General features: G+C 45.5%; 1 protein-coding gene across 1 annotated transcript in view; it reads left to right on the top strand.

The window, feature by feature from the left end:
• Nucleotides 1-2,084: 2,084 nt before the first annotated feature.
• Nucleotides 2,085-17,163, top strand: part of LOC131259899 (serine/threonine-protein kinase par-1) — a 32,914-nt gene continuing 17,835 nt past the window's right edge. The window contains 6 exon segments of the mRNA XM_058261509.1: nucleotides 2,085-3,730; nucleotides 12,211-12,423; nucleotides 12,781-13,001; nucleotides 13,075-13,356; nucleotides 13,526-13,719; nucleotides 15,605-15,717. Of these exon segments, the coding sequence (XP_058117492.1) occupies nucleotides 2,300-3,730; nucleotides 12,211-12,423; nucleotides 12,781-13,001; nucleotides 13,075-13,356; nucleotides 13,526-13,719; nucleotides 15,605-15,717 (2,454 nt within the window). The 5' untranslated portion in view covers nucleotides 2,085-2,299.

The raw sequence follows: 17,163 nt of genomic DNA, 5'->3' as shown, positions 1-17,163 counted from the left end.
CTGTGTCATGGTTTTCATTCGCATTAAATTGCGGAGTAATTTTCAAAGTAATACCACATGAACGAACATGAACAGCAAACGGAACATATTCCAAAGGAACAGACATCGCTAATGGGAAACTGTTTCGTGCTCAAATTGTTCAAATCGACTCCGTTGGGAAAGTTTCTCTCGATAGTATGAAGGTTGTATCTTGAAAGGTTTAATACACAGGTTGTCCAATGATGTGAGTTGTTACAATTGGAAGAGGGTATCGCCCTTGCTTCACTCGTCGTAATCAACGACATTTTAGAAAATGAAATCTTATATGAAGTCTTGCTGATGGGTTAGAAGTCAAATTTCTGCGAAAAATCGATACGAAAATCCATTTGGGATAAGTTTGTAAATTGAGCCTGTTAATGCTAACTGTGTGCGTCTACATGAAACGAAAACAAAATCAACCGACGTTTCGTTTCGCGCAGACGGTACACAATATTTCAATTTGGATTTTCCATTTCGTTTTTCTTCTCTCAACAAATTGCGCCTGCTCTTGCCCTTTTGAACATTTTTCACAGAAAATTGCAAGAAGTTCAAGGCTGGCTGGTTGGTACCACCCGGTCGTCTGGTATGGGTTTGATTTCGTCTGGTTTATTTGCCCGGGCGTCGATCGAACGGTCCTGATAATTTACTACCGAATGAAAGTAAAGTCCATTCCGCTGGAGCTGGCCGAAATTCAAAATTCGTTCGTTTCACGCACGCCGAAAGGTTGGACCAGGACCGTAATATAAACCGAGCATTTGATACAAAATCTTCCGTTCTGTCTCGAAACACACATTTGTTGTTGTGCGAATGGATTCATTTTCATCATTTTATTCATTTTCTTTTTGGGTTTCGAATGTGCCACGAGGAATGTTTAGTAATAATTGCGCACGAAGAAAGTATAGATGGCACGTTTCGTATTGGCTATCCCTGATTCTTTTTCTCCATTTTACGTCAAATACTTTGTTACTAAGATGTTCTGTATACCCAACAAAAACCCCTTCTTCTCATGCACATAGTTTAATATATTTAATAATATATTAGCCCTTATTTATGTTGCAGCAAGTTGGTAGCTCTTATAGTTCTTGCAATTAAGCAGCAGGGGGTGGTTGCTTATTTACGGTTTCTTGGTCCAGTTTCGCCTTTCTTTGCGACCCGTGAAATCGGAAATGTATGGTATACGGTACGAAGGAGAATGCTCCATGGACGTAAGAAAGCTTCTTCTACGACGTGACCCATCTCCTGCGCTCTACGATGTGTTGTTTCCTGTTTGCAAACGAAAACAACGAAAACGCTGATACACGACGGCTCACGATTCGGGTGTAGTGTGGCGCATTGGCGTATCTTTGGTTGTCTGCGATGCGCCCAGGCATCACGTTTGGAATAAAAAATGCCTTTGCGGAGCAGTAGAGCCTTTTGCCAAATGCGGAAGTGGCTGGCAGGATGAAGTAGTCAAGCAACAACAAAAAAATAAAATAAAATGAGGCGAATGAGCATCCAAGATAGGGTGGGAAGGATCTTATGCAATCGAAAGAGGAAAAGGACAATAATAATATATCCAACCGTCGCGCGAGCATCTTCACGAACAAAAGCCGTCGTGTTCGGGGGTAGGATAGGTTTTTGAAGCAAAGAATATATCTGATGCTGGAATCAGCAGACAATAGAAGGACCATGGGTTCAATTCCGGTGCGGAACGTCGTGAATGTTATGGGAACGTATTTTAGAAGACTATTTTTTCTCTCTCCGTATGGAACCATCTCGACCCTTTTGTTGCGAAACGCGCATTCTAGAGGAACTGAAATGTGAGAATTTTTCTACCGAAACGACGAATAAACGAGAACGGAAGTGCATCGTTTCTGCTGCATCCTCGCTGGAGCACTAGACTATTTACCGTTTTTCAATTCGATAGGAACCACGTGGTAATAAAAAATATTGTCTCAAAGCAAAACAGAAAAAAAGGAAAAGAAAGTGCGAATATAAAAGTGAAACGGAACAACAAACGAAACGGGAAAGTTCTTTACAAGTGAAAGGTGAATACAACCGCAGGATGTGAAGAAAAGGTGCCCAACGTTATGCAACACGTGTACAGCGCTGAATAGCTGCAAATGAAAAAGGTTCCAGAATAATATAAGAATTGAAGAAAAAGGAAAGTGCCCAAATGAATCCGCAAGACGACGGCGGCCATTAGAAATAGTCGCTGCCAAGAAACACTCCAAGGAAACCGTCTTGTGCGTGTGCGTATGTGCCAAAGGTGTTTCTCCGGGACGCGTGCGCCGATGACGCTATGTACGAGGTCGCGACACTGACCGGCAGCAGCAAACTATTACTTCTAGACGCGTACCAGGCGTACACACTCGACGCTCGTGGTGGTCTCTCGGTGGGGGGTGCGGAAGAAGCGGGCTGCTACATCATGGGTCAGTCTTCGTCCTCCGGGACGGCGGCCGGCAGCAGCAACAACAACAACAATGGCAGCAGCCATGGGACGGCGGCGGGCCGGAATGGGAAGAAGATGTACCACCGGCACAGTTCGGTTCAGCCGGCCCTCGCCAGCATACGGTTGCTGAAGAAGGAGAACTCGTTCACGGTCGGTGGAAGTGGCAAGGACGGGGGTAGTGGGGGTAGCGGAGGCCGATTGCTGCGGGACTCGATGGTGAAGGCGCGCACGGAGAGTAAGAACATCGACCAGTACGGGTTGCTACTGACGAATGGTGGTGCGGGGACGGCCGTTCCGACGACGAACGGAGCGACGGCCGCCTCCCAGGCCACGACGGCAAGCAACGAACTGACGACTCTGCTTTCGTCCGCCGCCGACGTCGACCGCTCGTCGACATCGGTCGTGGGGGCGGGAACGAACGGAGGGACCAGCAGTAGCAAGGAGTTTTTCAAGTCGGGCGACGACACGTACCACCGCACGGACTGCTGCTACTATCGCACGATGGACAACGGCTACCACAAGCTGCCCTCCGACTCGTACCACAAGACGACCGAGGGTTGCTACGTGAAGATGGCCGACGGGAGCTTCCGGCGGTTGGATTACGCCGGGGAGGCAGGGGGCAGCGCGACGACCGTCGAGGCCGATCCAGTGGCCACGCCAGCGGTCCAATACCGGGTGCGCAATCCGATGATGAAGTTCCTGAAGCGCTCCAAGTCCCATACGCCCGCCACGATCGCGCAGTTGGCGAAGGAGAAGGAACAGCGCGAGAAGAAAGCGGCGGGTGCGGCGCACCACCATCGCCTTAGTACGATCCAGTCTTCGGAGGCCGAAGCAGCGGCGGCTGCAGCGGCCGCAGCAGCACTCCTGCAGCATGCCACACACCACCACCACCATCACCACCAACAGTCGCAGCATCAACAGCAGCACTCGAAAGCGGTGGCCACGACTCCGTCCGCCTCCCTGCTGGTGTCTCAGCCTGCCAATCTCACCAACGGTCAGTACGCGAATCAGTCCCACCACTCGCACCACCACCATCATCACCCGCACCAGCAACAACATCCGCCGTCGGCGTCATCGATCGTGGAGTCGTCCGGCTCGAACGCCGCCGGCAAGCAGCAGCAATCCAGTTCCACCGCCGCCGTGCCAGCAGCTGCGCACCAGAACCGCCGGGTGATGGTGACGATGATCGATGGTGGGCTGCCAGTGGTGGCCAAGAGCAAGCCCATCCACGACAAACCCAAAAGTGCCAAAGCCCGCGTCCAGGATGTCAAGAGGGACAAGGTAAATATATCTGCTCCACGATTGAGACTCTCGACATGTTGGTGGATATCTTCTTACCGCGTACTTTCACTCCCCGGCGTTGACTTCGGGGGGACTGCAATATGTCTTTACGAAGAGATCGGTTTACTAGCCCAATGCCATTAGAATTTGCCAATGTGTATTTTACTTTAATTGAATTGTCATTATCGTTTGGGGGAAAAAGACTTCCCAAAAAAAAAAAACATCTCGGACTATCAGATTTCACCAGAACCAGAGGTTCTCAAACTCTGGAAATTACGTTTAAAGGTATGATGTTATCATCACATTATATTTTGAGAAATTTAAGGAACACTTTTAAGGATACATATGTGTAATTCACAAATTACGAAATATACGTGGCATATTATCGGACTATTTTAAAGAATGAAAAGTCGCGAAAAATGGTAGTGACACTGTTTTTGAGAATCGCTGCATTAACTTAATGACGTTGGTAATAGACAACTTTTTGTTGTTCCAACCGTTCCTTCAGTTTGAACAACATGAAATTGATCAGTGTTTTTTTCGAGTGGAATGAATGATCTTCAAATTGTACAAACAAACGCTCGCTCCTCAAACGAAACTACGATTATCCACTCTCTCAGAGTTTTGTTTTGGAAACTCTGCTATGGAACCGACCTTGAATAACGACGATCCAAAATAAGCCTAGTCGAAATTCTAGTTTGTTCAGCCTCCGTGTATTTCTTGAACACTGTTCCAACCATGTGCCTAAGAGAGACAGATAAATCACTTTATTGTTGCTGTTTTGGCTCGGGTGACTAATCAAAGAAACCCTGTTTAGTAAACCACCCCAAGCAACTTCCTTCCAAAGCGGAACGCGTTGACCTTTTTTAGGTCGCTATCTATGATATGTTTGCTCCCTTCGGGTGACTGGACTATGAGGTGCATGACAAAAAAGGCACCACACAAACGCGTCAGGCCGCCAGCACCAAATTCGCGTGCGTGTGTGCGTTGGGGATGTTGGAGGTGGCGCTTGTGGCTAATGATCCATCAAAATGTAATGTACACTAGAGAAGAGGCTGGGATACGTTGCTGGCGTTGCGTGAGCCGTGGGTTTTCTTCCGTGAGCATGCGTATCTCCATATTTGAATCCTCGCTTGATTGTAGTGGTTCGCCCCAAAGGGAGGGAGGGTGTTTGTGTATGGTTTGAGAGATTTATCCTCCGCTCCATTCCGCGAACGTCTGAGGTGCGAGGTTCATATGGGGATTTTCGGCGGCACAGTTGGCTGGTGGAAGTCCATTATCGATCTCTCCCCCATATCGCGGTTGGACTTGATAACGACGCGGCGGCGCATGTTGATGATGATCCTCGCTTCTGCGCCATCCGCTCTGTTCCCCGCACTGCCACCGCTTTACCGAAGAGCAGCGGGTACGATAACGCGATAACGAGGGCACAAATACACACGTGGAAAACAGTTTTTCCGATAACTTTCGACTCTGCCGTGGTCTTCTGCGGTGGTGCGGGTACACTTCAAATCGAGTTCGTTCGATTGGGCAACCTTGTGTGGTGTGGTCTGACAGGCAAGCAGCCAGGGGACGGCTAGTGTGGTAGTACTCGACCGGTGGTGCGCACGGTTTGTAAGTAGTACTGGCCGTGACTTTAGCTTGAGGAGAGACCCACACTTGCCAGGTTTGTGCGCGCGTGCTGGAGGCGTAGACGCAAACAGATAGAGAGAGTGCGCGAGTGTCCGAAACCGAAACGGTTCGCCTCCGAGTGCCGCCGCCAATGTACTTCCAGTCGTGGTCAGGTTGCGGCTCGCCGGAGACGTTGCACAACCCCTCTTAGCTGCACACGGTAGTACACTTTGGAGTTGCTGCACAAACCCCAAGAATCCCACTAGTCACAACTGCAAGTCTAGGACACGCTGCAGACTACCGAGCACTAGAGGAACCTTGTTTGAAGTGAAAACAAAATGGCTACGACTGCAGCTGTACGATTGCAGCAGAACTTGGTTTGGTTTGTCCCCGCCGAAAGGTGCGTTTGTGGCTAGGAGTGTGAGGCAGGAAAAGGAAGAGACGTGAAGGGGGAGTGTCAGTGTCACAACCGCCATGTTACCATATGTGATATCATTGTTTTCATCACCTTCCTCTGGGTATTATCGGGCTCGGGAGAGGGTTTTAGTTGTTTTTTTTTCGGTTGTTGCTAAGTGAAGCTAAGTATGTGTATCTGTAGTCGTTGCCACGCAGAGCCGTGACGTTGTTCACTCGTATCGCTGATGAGATCATATAGCAATAGTGCACTTTTGCTTTTCTTTCCCGCTCGGATATATGATGTGCATGGTTGGTTAATCCAAACGCGAAACAATAGACCACCAAGAGGCAGGAATGTGCCACCTTCAAAGACTTCAGAAACCAACCCCCCCGTAAAGAACCCCGTAGGGAGAGCACAACATCGTCATAAATCCTCTCCACCACCATGCACACAACCACTCGCGAGTTGCGTATGCGTGTCCGCGGCCAGACCCGATATCGAGAGGTATATTCGCGCACGTACGTGCCATTTTCGAAAACAGCTTCCTCTGCACCGAACTCTCGGAGAAGGAGCGGGTGATCTAACTGCCTGCTGACCATCACGGGTTTTGGCGTGGCCCTCAGAGGAGGCCCACCTTCGCAACACGGCACATCACATGACAGCTTTTGCAAAAGAGCCGCAGAGCCGTCTCCGCTTCTTCAAAGGACGTACGCATCCGTCAATCATCGTGTAGGTGATCGCACACCAGCGGAGGAGCGAGATTGGGGAGTCCGACTTGCGGACGAGGGGGTTGTAAATGAGTTCGGCCCCATGAGTTCGAGTAAACGCATAATAATCATCATTTGTCCGCTGAGACGTTGCGAGCGTGTGTAAGTGGTGGTGGTTGTCTTCTCCGCCACATGACGGAACCTGTCGGGTTTCTTATCTTGATATTCTGTGTTCTGTGAGGTGAGCGCCGACTTTGTGGTGACCAAGATAAGATGACCCAAAGGGGTGTTCGTGCCAGGGCAGGTCTCTCCTTCACTCCGAATATATCCGAGGGTACTGGCGTAAATGCATCTTCTATTCCATCGCTTCTGATGAAATAACTAGTTGTTAAAAACGTTACAACCAACTCTTTTTTTTTTGCTGAGGTGTTCGTGGTAAATTATTGACATTGCTTTCTGTGTCGTGGCCCAGCCGGGGGTATGTTTTTATGTGTGTCGGTGACTTGGAGGTGGTGTGTTTGTTTTCTGTGTTCGTCCATCCATCCATCGAAGCCTAAGCGCTCTGAGTGTCAAATGTACCGTGAACCAATTGACGTCCGTCCTCGAGCGATCCTCGAAGCGACACTAGATCTTAAGGTGGAGAATTCGGAAGCAGTGCGCAAGGAAATAATCATCCGCCATCATCGGTGAAGGACATCCGCCGCCTACTCCTTCCAAACTTCCGGCATTCGATCATACTCGCCCAACTGTTGGGCCATCGCAATTTAATGGTGACCACATTTCCACATCTTGATTCTCTCCCCCCCGTCTTGCAGCGAGCATGAGCACACAAGCGAACGTGACTAACCACCACCGAACCGAAATATCACACAGGTGTTGGCCCGGTCCTGAACCGCGCGATCCAGTTCCTAGTAGGAACTAGAGCTACCGGGACTTTCTTCAGTGAGTCAGCGGCTGTGTTTTTTTTCTGCGTAGTGCTTTCCCAGAGCTGATAAGCCCTCCCCCCAGTGTGAAGGAAAACAGAGAAAGACAAAGTTAGAGTGAGTGAGGGAAGAAGATAAACATACAGAGAAAAGTCCGCCATCTCACTGTTGTGCATGTGCAAAGTGTGGTTAGCTGTTGCCTCCACATTACACCCCATCGGAACTGATAAGACGTTGCGGTCCATCGCGAGACCATCGGTGCAAGTTTCGCCAGCAGTTCGTTGAATCGGTGCCGTTGTTCATCTGCGAAGTTTTCCGAGGCTTTTCAACGCTACAGTGTGGTCGGTTCGAGTATTTGTGAGGTGTGACTGTGTGACTCTGCGACATCATCATGAGCTCCAAGGAGTTTGAACGAAACGAGGCGATACGCAAGAGTATCCGGCTGAAGGCGCCCCCGGCCAAGCTCGAGGTGGCAACATCGCAGGTCGCCACCTCCTCGTCGGTCACTTCGCCCACCCTGTCCGGGCTGCGTCGTCCGCTGGTGACCTCCCCCTTACCATCACCACGTACCGCGATGGTCCGCGAGCGGAACCTACGCAACAACAACAACAACAATGACATGGCGATGCAGCGGCCTTCACCGACTCCATTCGGCGCAACTCCAGCTCCAGCTGCTGGAACGGCGCCGAAGATAGACATTCGGGAAAACTATACGCTCAAGCTGAGCGACATCACCAAACCTTCGCCACTGCTGCACACCCCGGAAGATCCGGTGGACCTCGTTCAGGTGAAGGAAACAACGAATGCGACTGGCGAGAACGAGTCCCTGTCGGTGTTGCAGACGCTGGAGCGACAAATCAACACGATGGAGTTCGACGAACGCATGAAGCAGAGGCGCGATCTGCTCCTGCAACCGCCCGGCTCTCCCGGTTCGCCCGTCATGACTTCGATGATGGTAGCGCGCCGCAAGGACCGTCCGGTGCACTATGGTGAGCTGCCCAGCCTGCTGAACACCGGCATCAGCGACGTGGCGACGGGCAACGGATTCGGCTACTTGGAGCGTGGAGACGGGTCGGGTGGCGCGGACGACGACAGTGAGGACGATCTGGCGCACGCACGACAAAATGCGTTCAAACGGGGTGAGGAGGGGCGCAGCTCGACGGGCGGCTCCACCGGCTACCGGCCAAAGCCGAAGGCCACGCGTATCGTCAACCGAACCGTGTCGGACACGAAGAACGCCGAAACGACGGTCAAGACTATTCGGCTGAAGAAGCTCGCACCGAAGCCGCCGATCGTCATGACAATGGCGAAACCTCCATCCGCCCCGTTAGCGGCAACGCTCACTTCCGGTGACAAAGGAGGACCAGCAACCCCTCTTCCGTCGCGCAGTGGAGGAGGCGGTTCCAACGCTGGCAGCTCGTCGACCACTTCCTCCTCGATGGGAAGTGGCGGAACGACGACGTCGAACGCCGGCAAAACAGCGGCGGCGGCGGCGGCGGTGGCTGCTGCCGCTACGGCCTCCATACTTGCCACGCCGACTATCACCACCGAGAAGAAGATCAGTGCAGAGGTGCTGAAACAGTTTGCTCAGTCGCAAAAAGTGCAGGTAAACTCGGCGGCGTTGAACATCGAGGGGGACGATTCTTTACTGAGCTTCCACTGGGTGGAACTCTCTTCTGGCACTCTCCTCAATAATTTTCACAGGGCATCGCAAATACTTTAGTTAAGATTATACTGCAAAAATGCTTCTACTTTCCAACACTTTTACATGCAAGTGTATAATGAATAGTTCTTTGCTGGTGCTTCAATTGTTAAGAGCATTCTTAACTGCAGCTGCAGAATTTTATACAAATCCTTCAAAGTGGTCAACCGACCCTAGTTCTTATTCCAAAACTATCCTCAATAATTGGTACACCAGCTCGCCATATATTTATAAATAAAAGTGTTTTCCTTCCGGTGAAGCAACAACCACCGTTGACGTTAGTGTAGCCCTCCGGTGAGGGAACATTCGATGGCGACTTCCATTTGTCGCTATCTTGCTTATCTTGGGGTGTGGGTAGGTTGGTTGGTTGCTTGCTTGCTTTGCACACGATAAGATAAGCAAATGTGCGCTCAAATATCGCCATCCGCCTGTCAAGCGCATCAACCCAACGGTGAGATAGTAGAAACGCTCCCGGAGTTTCTATTTGCCGTCTTTTGAGAAGTAAAAATATATATATTCTCCAGACATCTACCTCCCACTGTCAGGCAAAGCCAGAAGGCACACGGGTTTTTGCTATTTTCATGCAGTTGGAAAGTCACACTTCAAGCTCTTTTGCTTTCTTTTTTCATGCACAAACATACAAGAACCGCTTGGGGGAGCGTTCGTGTGGCGCACACTCGTTACATCGTGTCGTTCTGCACGAAAAAGGTGCTGTATCACCGCAATAATTGCGAAACTCGGATGTTTACCTCCACTAACGAAGGTCTGGTGTGTTTCGTGATATTCACGAGTCCCCCCGGAACGGCTAAAACACGACCCAAACGGTAGTTGAAATAAAACGACCGAAAAGGTCAACCCTGCTCGGGCGGCAAACGGTTAGCTGGAATGGTATTGCAAGGCTGGTAAATTATCTCCACGATACATCACCGACACTACCACTGGCTGACCCCTTTCGGTAGGCATCGTTGAGGCGAAGGGCGGCGAATAGCGAGTTCGTGATCGATCGATCGGGAACCGTTGATTGAAACAATTTCCGGAAGCTCCGTCAGCTGCTACATGAGAACACGAGAACGCGATGTAAAGCTACTACATATCGCATTTTATGGCTAGTTGTTTGCAATTGACCTGCATATACTTCATTTGGTGAAAAACGCCTATGGTGTTTAGAAAACTGAAGCACCGTTCAATGTCTCTAAACCACATAACAGCAAAACATTTTAATTTACACATTTGCTTTGGCTTTTAAGGGAACGTTGGCAGGTGTCGCTCCCAACAAACTAAGTCATGATAAATTGCGCATAACATAAAACCCACGCGATAAGAACTTGTATTTCTCCCATATCCGCATTGTTATCCATCCATTGGCTGCTATGATTGTTAACGAATGCTAAGACTGACCAAGAAAACTCTGTTGCCCAAAGTCAATTCCGTCCGTATTCGCCACCTGAGCCCCAAAGAAAACTTCTCTCTATTGGTCACTTCACATCCAATCCGCGTCGTTGAATCCTCGTGCCGCTTGAAATTATGCAGCATTATGATTTAAAGGTTTGAGGAAACTGGCAAGCAAGAAAGCGCCTCGTAAAGAAAATTGAGCCAGTCAGAGGTTTTTTACGATGCAGAATATGAGTTTATGTTCCATTAGGCGAGAAAAACGAATGACCTATGTAACAGCAACGCACAAATTGCCAGCCCCCTGATGTCCTTGTGCGCAAGGATAACGACATGCGTTTAGGGGAAAGATAACTCGAACACAAATTTAGAAGTAGGACATTTTATGAACAGGTGGTGGGGGCAACAAGAATAAAGAAGTTGGATTTATCACCGTTAATATGCTGATGAAGGACGGTAATACACCATCATATCCATCCTTTATCAGTTCGTTACTGGCTACAGAAATGGGTGGATTTATGATTTTATTTAATTTTTTAGAAATCGTAAAATTTTTCAATTATCGTCTCTAGTGCTGGATGGCTTTGTTTCAATAAATTTCAGCCGTTATCCTTTCGGCATTCACCGGTTTCACTGAACCAGTTTTCCCTTTCGTGTCTCGCTAACGGAACCTTCAAACACGAATGCGCTGTTGCATACTACAAGTTTTACCTGAAAGATAGGGCAGTTCAATTTCAAGGTGATCAAGCCGCACTTCCTCTAATAGATCGCCTTAATTGCTTCGCACATGAGGGCAATTCATTTTATATAGGAGCAATTGCACTTCCGTTATGTTGTCGCCGTGGTTTAGGGTTATGCATCATTGCATACCTTGACCGTAAGGAACAGCTGAACTTCAGTTGTGGTTTTAGAATAGAGCAAAACGAGAAAGTGAAACAGTTTTTTTAAATCGGAAACTTTTTCAAAGATGGTTAGACAGTTTCTATGGAAACATGAAAACATGTGTTGGATTTTTTTCCAGAGGACATAAACAGGTAATATGTGTCTCACCTTTTTTAAATATCTCGCCTGCTCTGCTCTCCACCAAACGGATACGGCTGATCTCAGCTGAATCATATTACCTGCAGGAAAAGCAGTAAGCCGCGCTCAAGTTTGTTTTTGTTGAACTGCGTATTTTTAGAACACTGCTAACAGCATAGAGATATCTGCGTGAGTTCGTTCTATTTTACAAGTCGCATTCAGTTTCTTCCGTTGGTTCAATTTTTCCCTTTGTGCAGCGTATTTCAGAGACGTTGTTTCTCATCGCTATTATTGCACTCGGAAATCGTTACTATTATTAAAGCTTTTCTCTTTTTCGTCCCGTTTCGGTACGTCTCGTCAAATTTTTCTCATCAAAGAAAGCGTTATTTGCTGAGTTGTAGTAGGCTGATTCGTTATTGATCTAAAATACGATCCACTTACGTAACCACGTCAGCTAGTTCCTGTTAGCGTTTTTGGGTTTTTCTAATTTGGTCAACGCGCTACATTACAGATATTCATCTTGCATAAGTTTTCATCAAATCGACTGTGTTTACTGAATGAACACACACTTTTGATATGAACATCTTCGTTACTGCGGCTAATAGATGGAGGTGCTACTACTTCGGGATGACTAGGAATTCAAATGCAGGAGTAGGAAAGAATATATGAAGTTCACATCATAAGCAATATCCTCGCCAGGTTCTAATTTCTCTTTTCTTCTTCCTCCACAGGGTTCACCAAATATGCAAATGCGCGGTACGCCGGCACGATGGCGGTCGGGCGAGGAGCACATCGGCAAGTACAAGCTTCTCAAAACCATCGGCAAGGGAAACTTTGCGAAGGTAAAACTGGCGAAGCACGTCCCCACGAACAAAGAGGTCGCCATCAAGATCATCGATAAGACCCAGCTGAATCCTTCTTCGCTGCAGAAGCTATACCGGGAGGTAAGTCAACGAACCGCCGGATTGCTGTTTGTGATTTTTCTGTCATAAAAAATGTGTGTATGAATTATCTGCCCTTGAAAAGATTGTGTTGATCGATATGTCGATATTGGTTTGAGGTTTGATTTCTCTATTAGTTCTTGAAACAAATTATGATTCAATTTTCTCCCATACTCGAGGTGCATCGTTAGTCAAGTTTTGCCTTGATGCAGTCAAGATATTTTAATCTTTACATGCGAAGTCTTCACTAATTCATGTTTTCGAAAATACACAAATCTACAATAATCATCATCATAATTTGGTAGGCGTGTGAGACAAGCGTACTTAAAATTGACCCGTATCCCCGTTCGCTCATTTCAGGTACGGATAATGAAAATGCTCGATCATCCGAACATCGTGAAGCTGTTTCAGGTGATCGAGACGGAGAAAACGCTTTACTTGGTAATGGAGTACGCGTCCGGTGGTGAAGTGTTTGACTATCTCGTAGCCCACGGTAAAATGAAAGAAAAAGAAGCCCGCGCCAAGTTCCGACAAATCGTATCCGCCGTACAATACTGCCATCAGAAGCGAATTATACACAGGTGAGTCACGATATTGCTTGACCAAGACAGTAACAGTTGCTAACAAAAACCTTCTCCATTCTACCCCGGACAGAGATTTGAAAGCGGAAAATCTTTTGCTCGATAGCGAGATGAACATCAAGATAGCGGATTTCGGTTTTTCGAACGAGTTTACCCCCGGCTCGAAACTAGATACGTTCTGCGGCTCGCCACCGTACGCTGCACCTGAACTGTTTCAGGGCCGCAAGTACGATGGTCCAGAGGTAGACGTGTGGTCGCTGGGTGTGATTCTATACACGCTGGTCAGCGGGTCACTGCCATTCGACGGGGCCACGCTGAAAGAGCTGCGCGAGCGCGTGCTGCGGGGAAAGTATCGGTAAGTAAATCGTCGCGTACCAATGTTCCGTCTTTATTTGCAACTGGTTGCGACACCCTTGCTCTTGGTAGAGCCAGCCTAGAGTCATTATGATCGTCTCTGACACATTGCATACCTCCCCGAACTTATACAAACTATATCTCGCGGGGTTGATACAACATCAACGCAGCATTCCCTTCTACATGTCGACCGATTGTGAGGTCCTGCTGAAGAAGTTCCTCGTTCTGAACCCATCGAAGCGTGCCAGCCTCGAAACCATCATGAAAGACAAATGGATGAACATGGGTTACGAGGATGATGAACTGAAGCCGTACATCGAACCGTTGCCCGATCTTAAAGATCAGAAACGGATAGGTAAGACGGGTACTGTATACTCCACTAACTACTCTACTACTACTACACACTTTGCTGTGGCGTGTTGTTGTTTGTCGTTACTTGTTCTTCCTCGTCTAATTTGTTCGTTCCTTTTAAATTATTGTGTACCTTTCAATCATTGTCAGTTTCTCGTTCGTTCCGCCGATAAATTTATTTCATTCCGTACGTGTTATGTGCCAGATCGATGTATGAATCGATATAACTGTAATTGTAGCAAATAAATGTAGCAAAGAAAGATATCAATGCAACACGAGATAGATTCATATTGAAGTTTGTAAATTATCCAACCTTGCGTGCGTATTTTTGAGTGAACTTACTTACTTTCAAAAAGAGTCCCATATAGATTTATAATAACGAATAGACACAACAGCATTGTACATATTCTTTATCATCAGTTTACACAGTTAGTTCTAATAATGCAATCATTCTACATATTGCATAAACCCGAAAAAAGAACTACAACACTCTTTTGCTCTCTATGTTTTACTGTTTTCTAACCATACTAACACCATTCTTTTTACACTATTACACACAGTCGCTATAAATGCATATACAATCTAGAAAGCAAAAGAAACTTTACTTACTATGGAAAACATGCTCACAAAATTACACTATATCTCTCAATGTAGTTGCATAACTGTGCAAATATTAATGCACATGTATTTAAATATGCATTAACCCCGAAATTTCATTCGTTTTTCCGTCACTTTAATTTTTGTTATGCTGCTTGTATCTTTAAAACTTTTTTTTTCTTTTTGTCATGTTTTGTTGATTGGCCCATTATGTTTTTTAGTAAATCAAACCTCAATGAAGTATCTCGTTTTGTATGTCAATCGCTAAATTTGGCTAAACATGAGGAGGTTGTAATGCCTAACCCAAAGCCGATGATTTGAAAATGGCATATAACATCATCGGAAATGAACTAAGAATTTGAGAAAAAAGTTGATCATCCTTATCATTCAGTATTGTAATTGATTACTCGTGGTTTTTATCTGCATGAGGTTCTTACTGTTGTCCTTGATTAAATATTTAGAATTAGAATTCAACGATTCTTTTTATTGGTCACGTAAAAATTGAAAAAAATATATCTAAAGTTTTTCATCCTTGCTGGATCTTGAAGTGAATTTAAAAGCAGTCAGCAATCATGGGCCAATCAAATGGTTAAATTCCCGAATGTATGATCTATCATTGATCAGTTTTAAAATGTTACAACGGGTTGACTATTAATCAACAAATGCGACAAAATTAAATCTGTAGATTAGTAATGTTTTTCATTACCATGTGTTTTTGGTATTCAAAGTTGTGTAATTAGAATTTTGCATTTTTATGGAATGTTTTAATTCCCAGTGATACTGGAAAATGTTAGATGAGATCGATTGATATTATGTTTCAAAAACATATGAAATAAATTGGCCATAGTCAATGAAAATTCTGCTTTTGATTCATATTTGTCTATCGTGAAGTATTTATTGCATTTCTAATAACAAATCATTAATATATGTAGCATAAGACATGACATTGTTATTCTCGCATTCGCATCCTATAATGATTTTTTCTGCTTTTCTTTCTTTCTCTCGTTTCTCGTTTCATTTGATTTCTCATCAAACAAACAATTATCGTGTGTCCCGTGTTCTCCAAACCTGCCGCAATATCGAACATGTCTAACAACGATGATAACATGTGTTTGTGTTGGTGCGCTATCCAAACCAAACAAACAAACTGAACTCAAACCCAATCCAATCCACTATCTGCCTCGATGCACAACGCACTCGTGGCGTTTAATGTTGGATCGCTCGATGTTCAATCCCAAAAAAAACCACCGACCGACCTAAACTGGCCACTATTATAACCTTCACTACATGCGCACGTGCAGAAGCGTTAGTCGCGATGGGCTACAATAGGCAAGATATTGAAGATTCATTGGCAAACACCATGTACGATGACGTATTCGCAACTTATCTACTGCTTGGAAGAAAAAGCACCGACGTAAGTTTGGGTTTTTGCGTTTTTCATGTTAATTTTTTCGTTTTTCTCTTGTTCATCTTTCTTGAACTTTCCCAGTATCTGTCTGTCTCCGTCTGTGACTCAAACAAACATTCTGTTTCCTTCTTTCGTTAAATCTGCGTTAAGTCTTACTGAATTGATCTACGACAGACATTTCCATTACTTTTCTTTTCTATCCCCTATCCGTTACTGTTTTCCAAATTGTTCTGTGGTTTGTAGTAATAATTCTTGGGTTTGTTTTACCGACTTATCTTTACATTTTAATCGAACACAATTCCCGATTCCAAAGCATCCCTTCCACCTTCTACTTGAATGTAGTGTCTTTGTAAAAATCGCGGCACTATTTAAGTAGCATTTGAAGCGTATTCATTATCTCTTCTTTTGTCTTTCATATTCAAATTTTCGATTTTTCACTCCTTCTTTTGCGCCTTTCAATATTTTTGATTTCATTATTCGTTTAGCACATTTTTTTCTTTCTCCAAAAATTATCTTTCGTGCTTCCTTCGATATTCAGTTAGCTGTATGTAAGGCTACTATTTGCCAAGTCTTCCTTTTTTAATTTCTTTTTCAAACTCACGCTACATACTGCTCTTTTCGTTCACCCAATTGTATTGATCTTTAAGTGAGCGTGAAGTTTATAGTTATGTTTTGTCTGTATTTGTTTACTTTTTCCAACTGTTTCTAACTTCCTGATGTTTCAATTTTCATAAACTTTTTTATGAATTCTTAGTTTTGCTTTTAGCCACAGTTCTTTTGTCAAGTGCTTCAGTAATCAGGCGTACAAAGTAAAATCCATTCAGTGAATTATTGATCAGTTATTATTATTGAAATTTTTAACTATGTAAATTTTTTTTATAAAAATACGCAACATAATAGTTGTGGTTTTCTAACAAATGTACTATGAAGAGGGTCTGAATGATTATCCATTGGGTGTAGAAGATGCATTTAAGAACTGAAAATCATTGCACTACGAGAAGGAAAATTCACGGAAAACTGCGAACTGTAAAATGCCACTTTCGGTTTATCATATGGAGATTTAAAATAGGAATGAAAGGAACACTTTTACACGAATAGATATTTTCCCTGTGTTAACAACAAAACGGGCAGTTTTTTAGACTAAGCATATTGGAATAGTCTCGCCGCATGGGTATGATCAATATTTGCACTAGTTGTAACGCAGCTCATCACTCATAACTGCTCTCGTTAGAACGTGTATCAACAGATCTGGCCAAGTAAGCCACATGTCGTACACATCGTACACGGAAAATTGTCCATCCTCTCCATCTACTCAGCTAGTCCACCCGAATGCATGCACGGGGCAATAAATTCCAATCAATGAAACGAGCCTGAGACGCAAACAGCACCAAAGCGAGCATCAGCAGCGAAGATAAACCCTGTCAATCGGACAGTGGAAACGAAATAAAAATA

The sequence above is a fragment of the Anopheles coustani genome, chromosome 3, assembly GCF_943734705.1.
Source record: "Anopheles coustani chromosome 3, idAnoCousDA_361_x.2, whole genome shotgun sequence".
NCBI classification, from domain to species: Eukaryota; Metazoa; Arthropoda; class Insecta; order Diptera; family Culicidae; genus Anopheles; species Anopheles coustani.
This window is presented reverse-complemented; position numbering and strand designations above follow the sequence as displayed.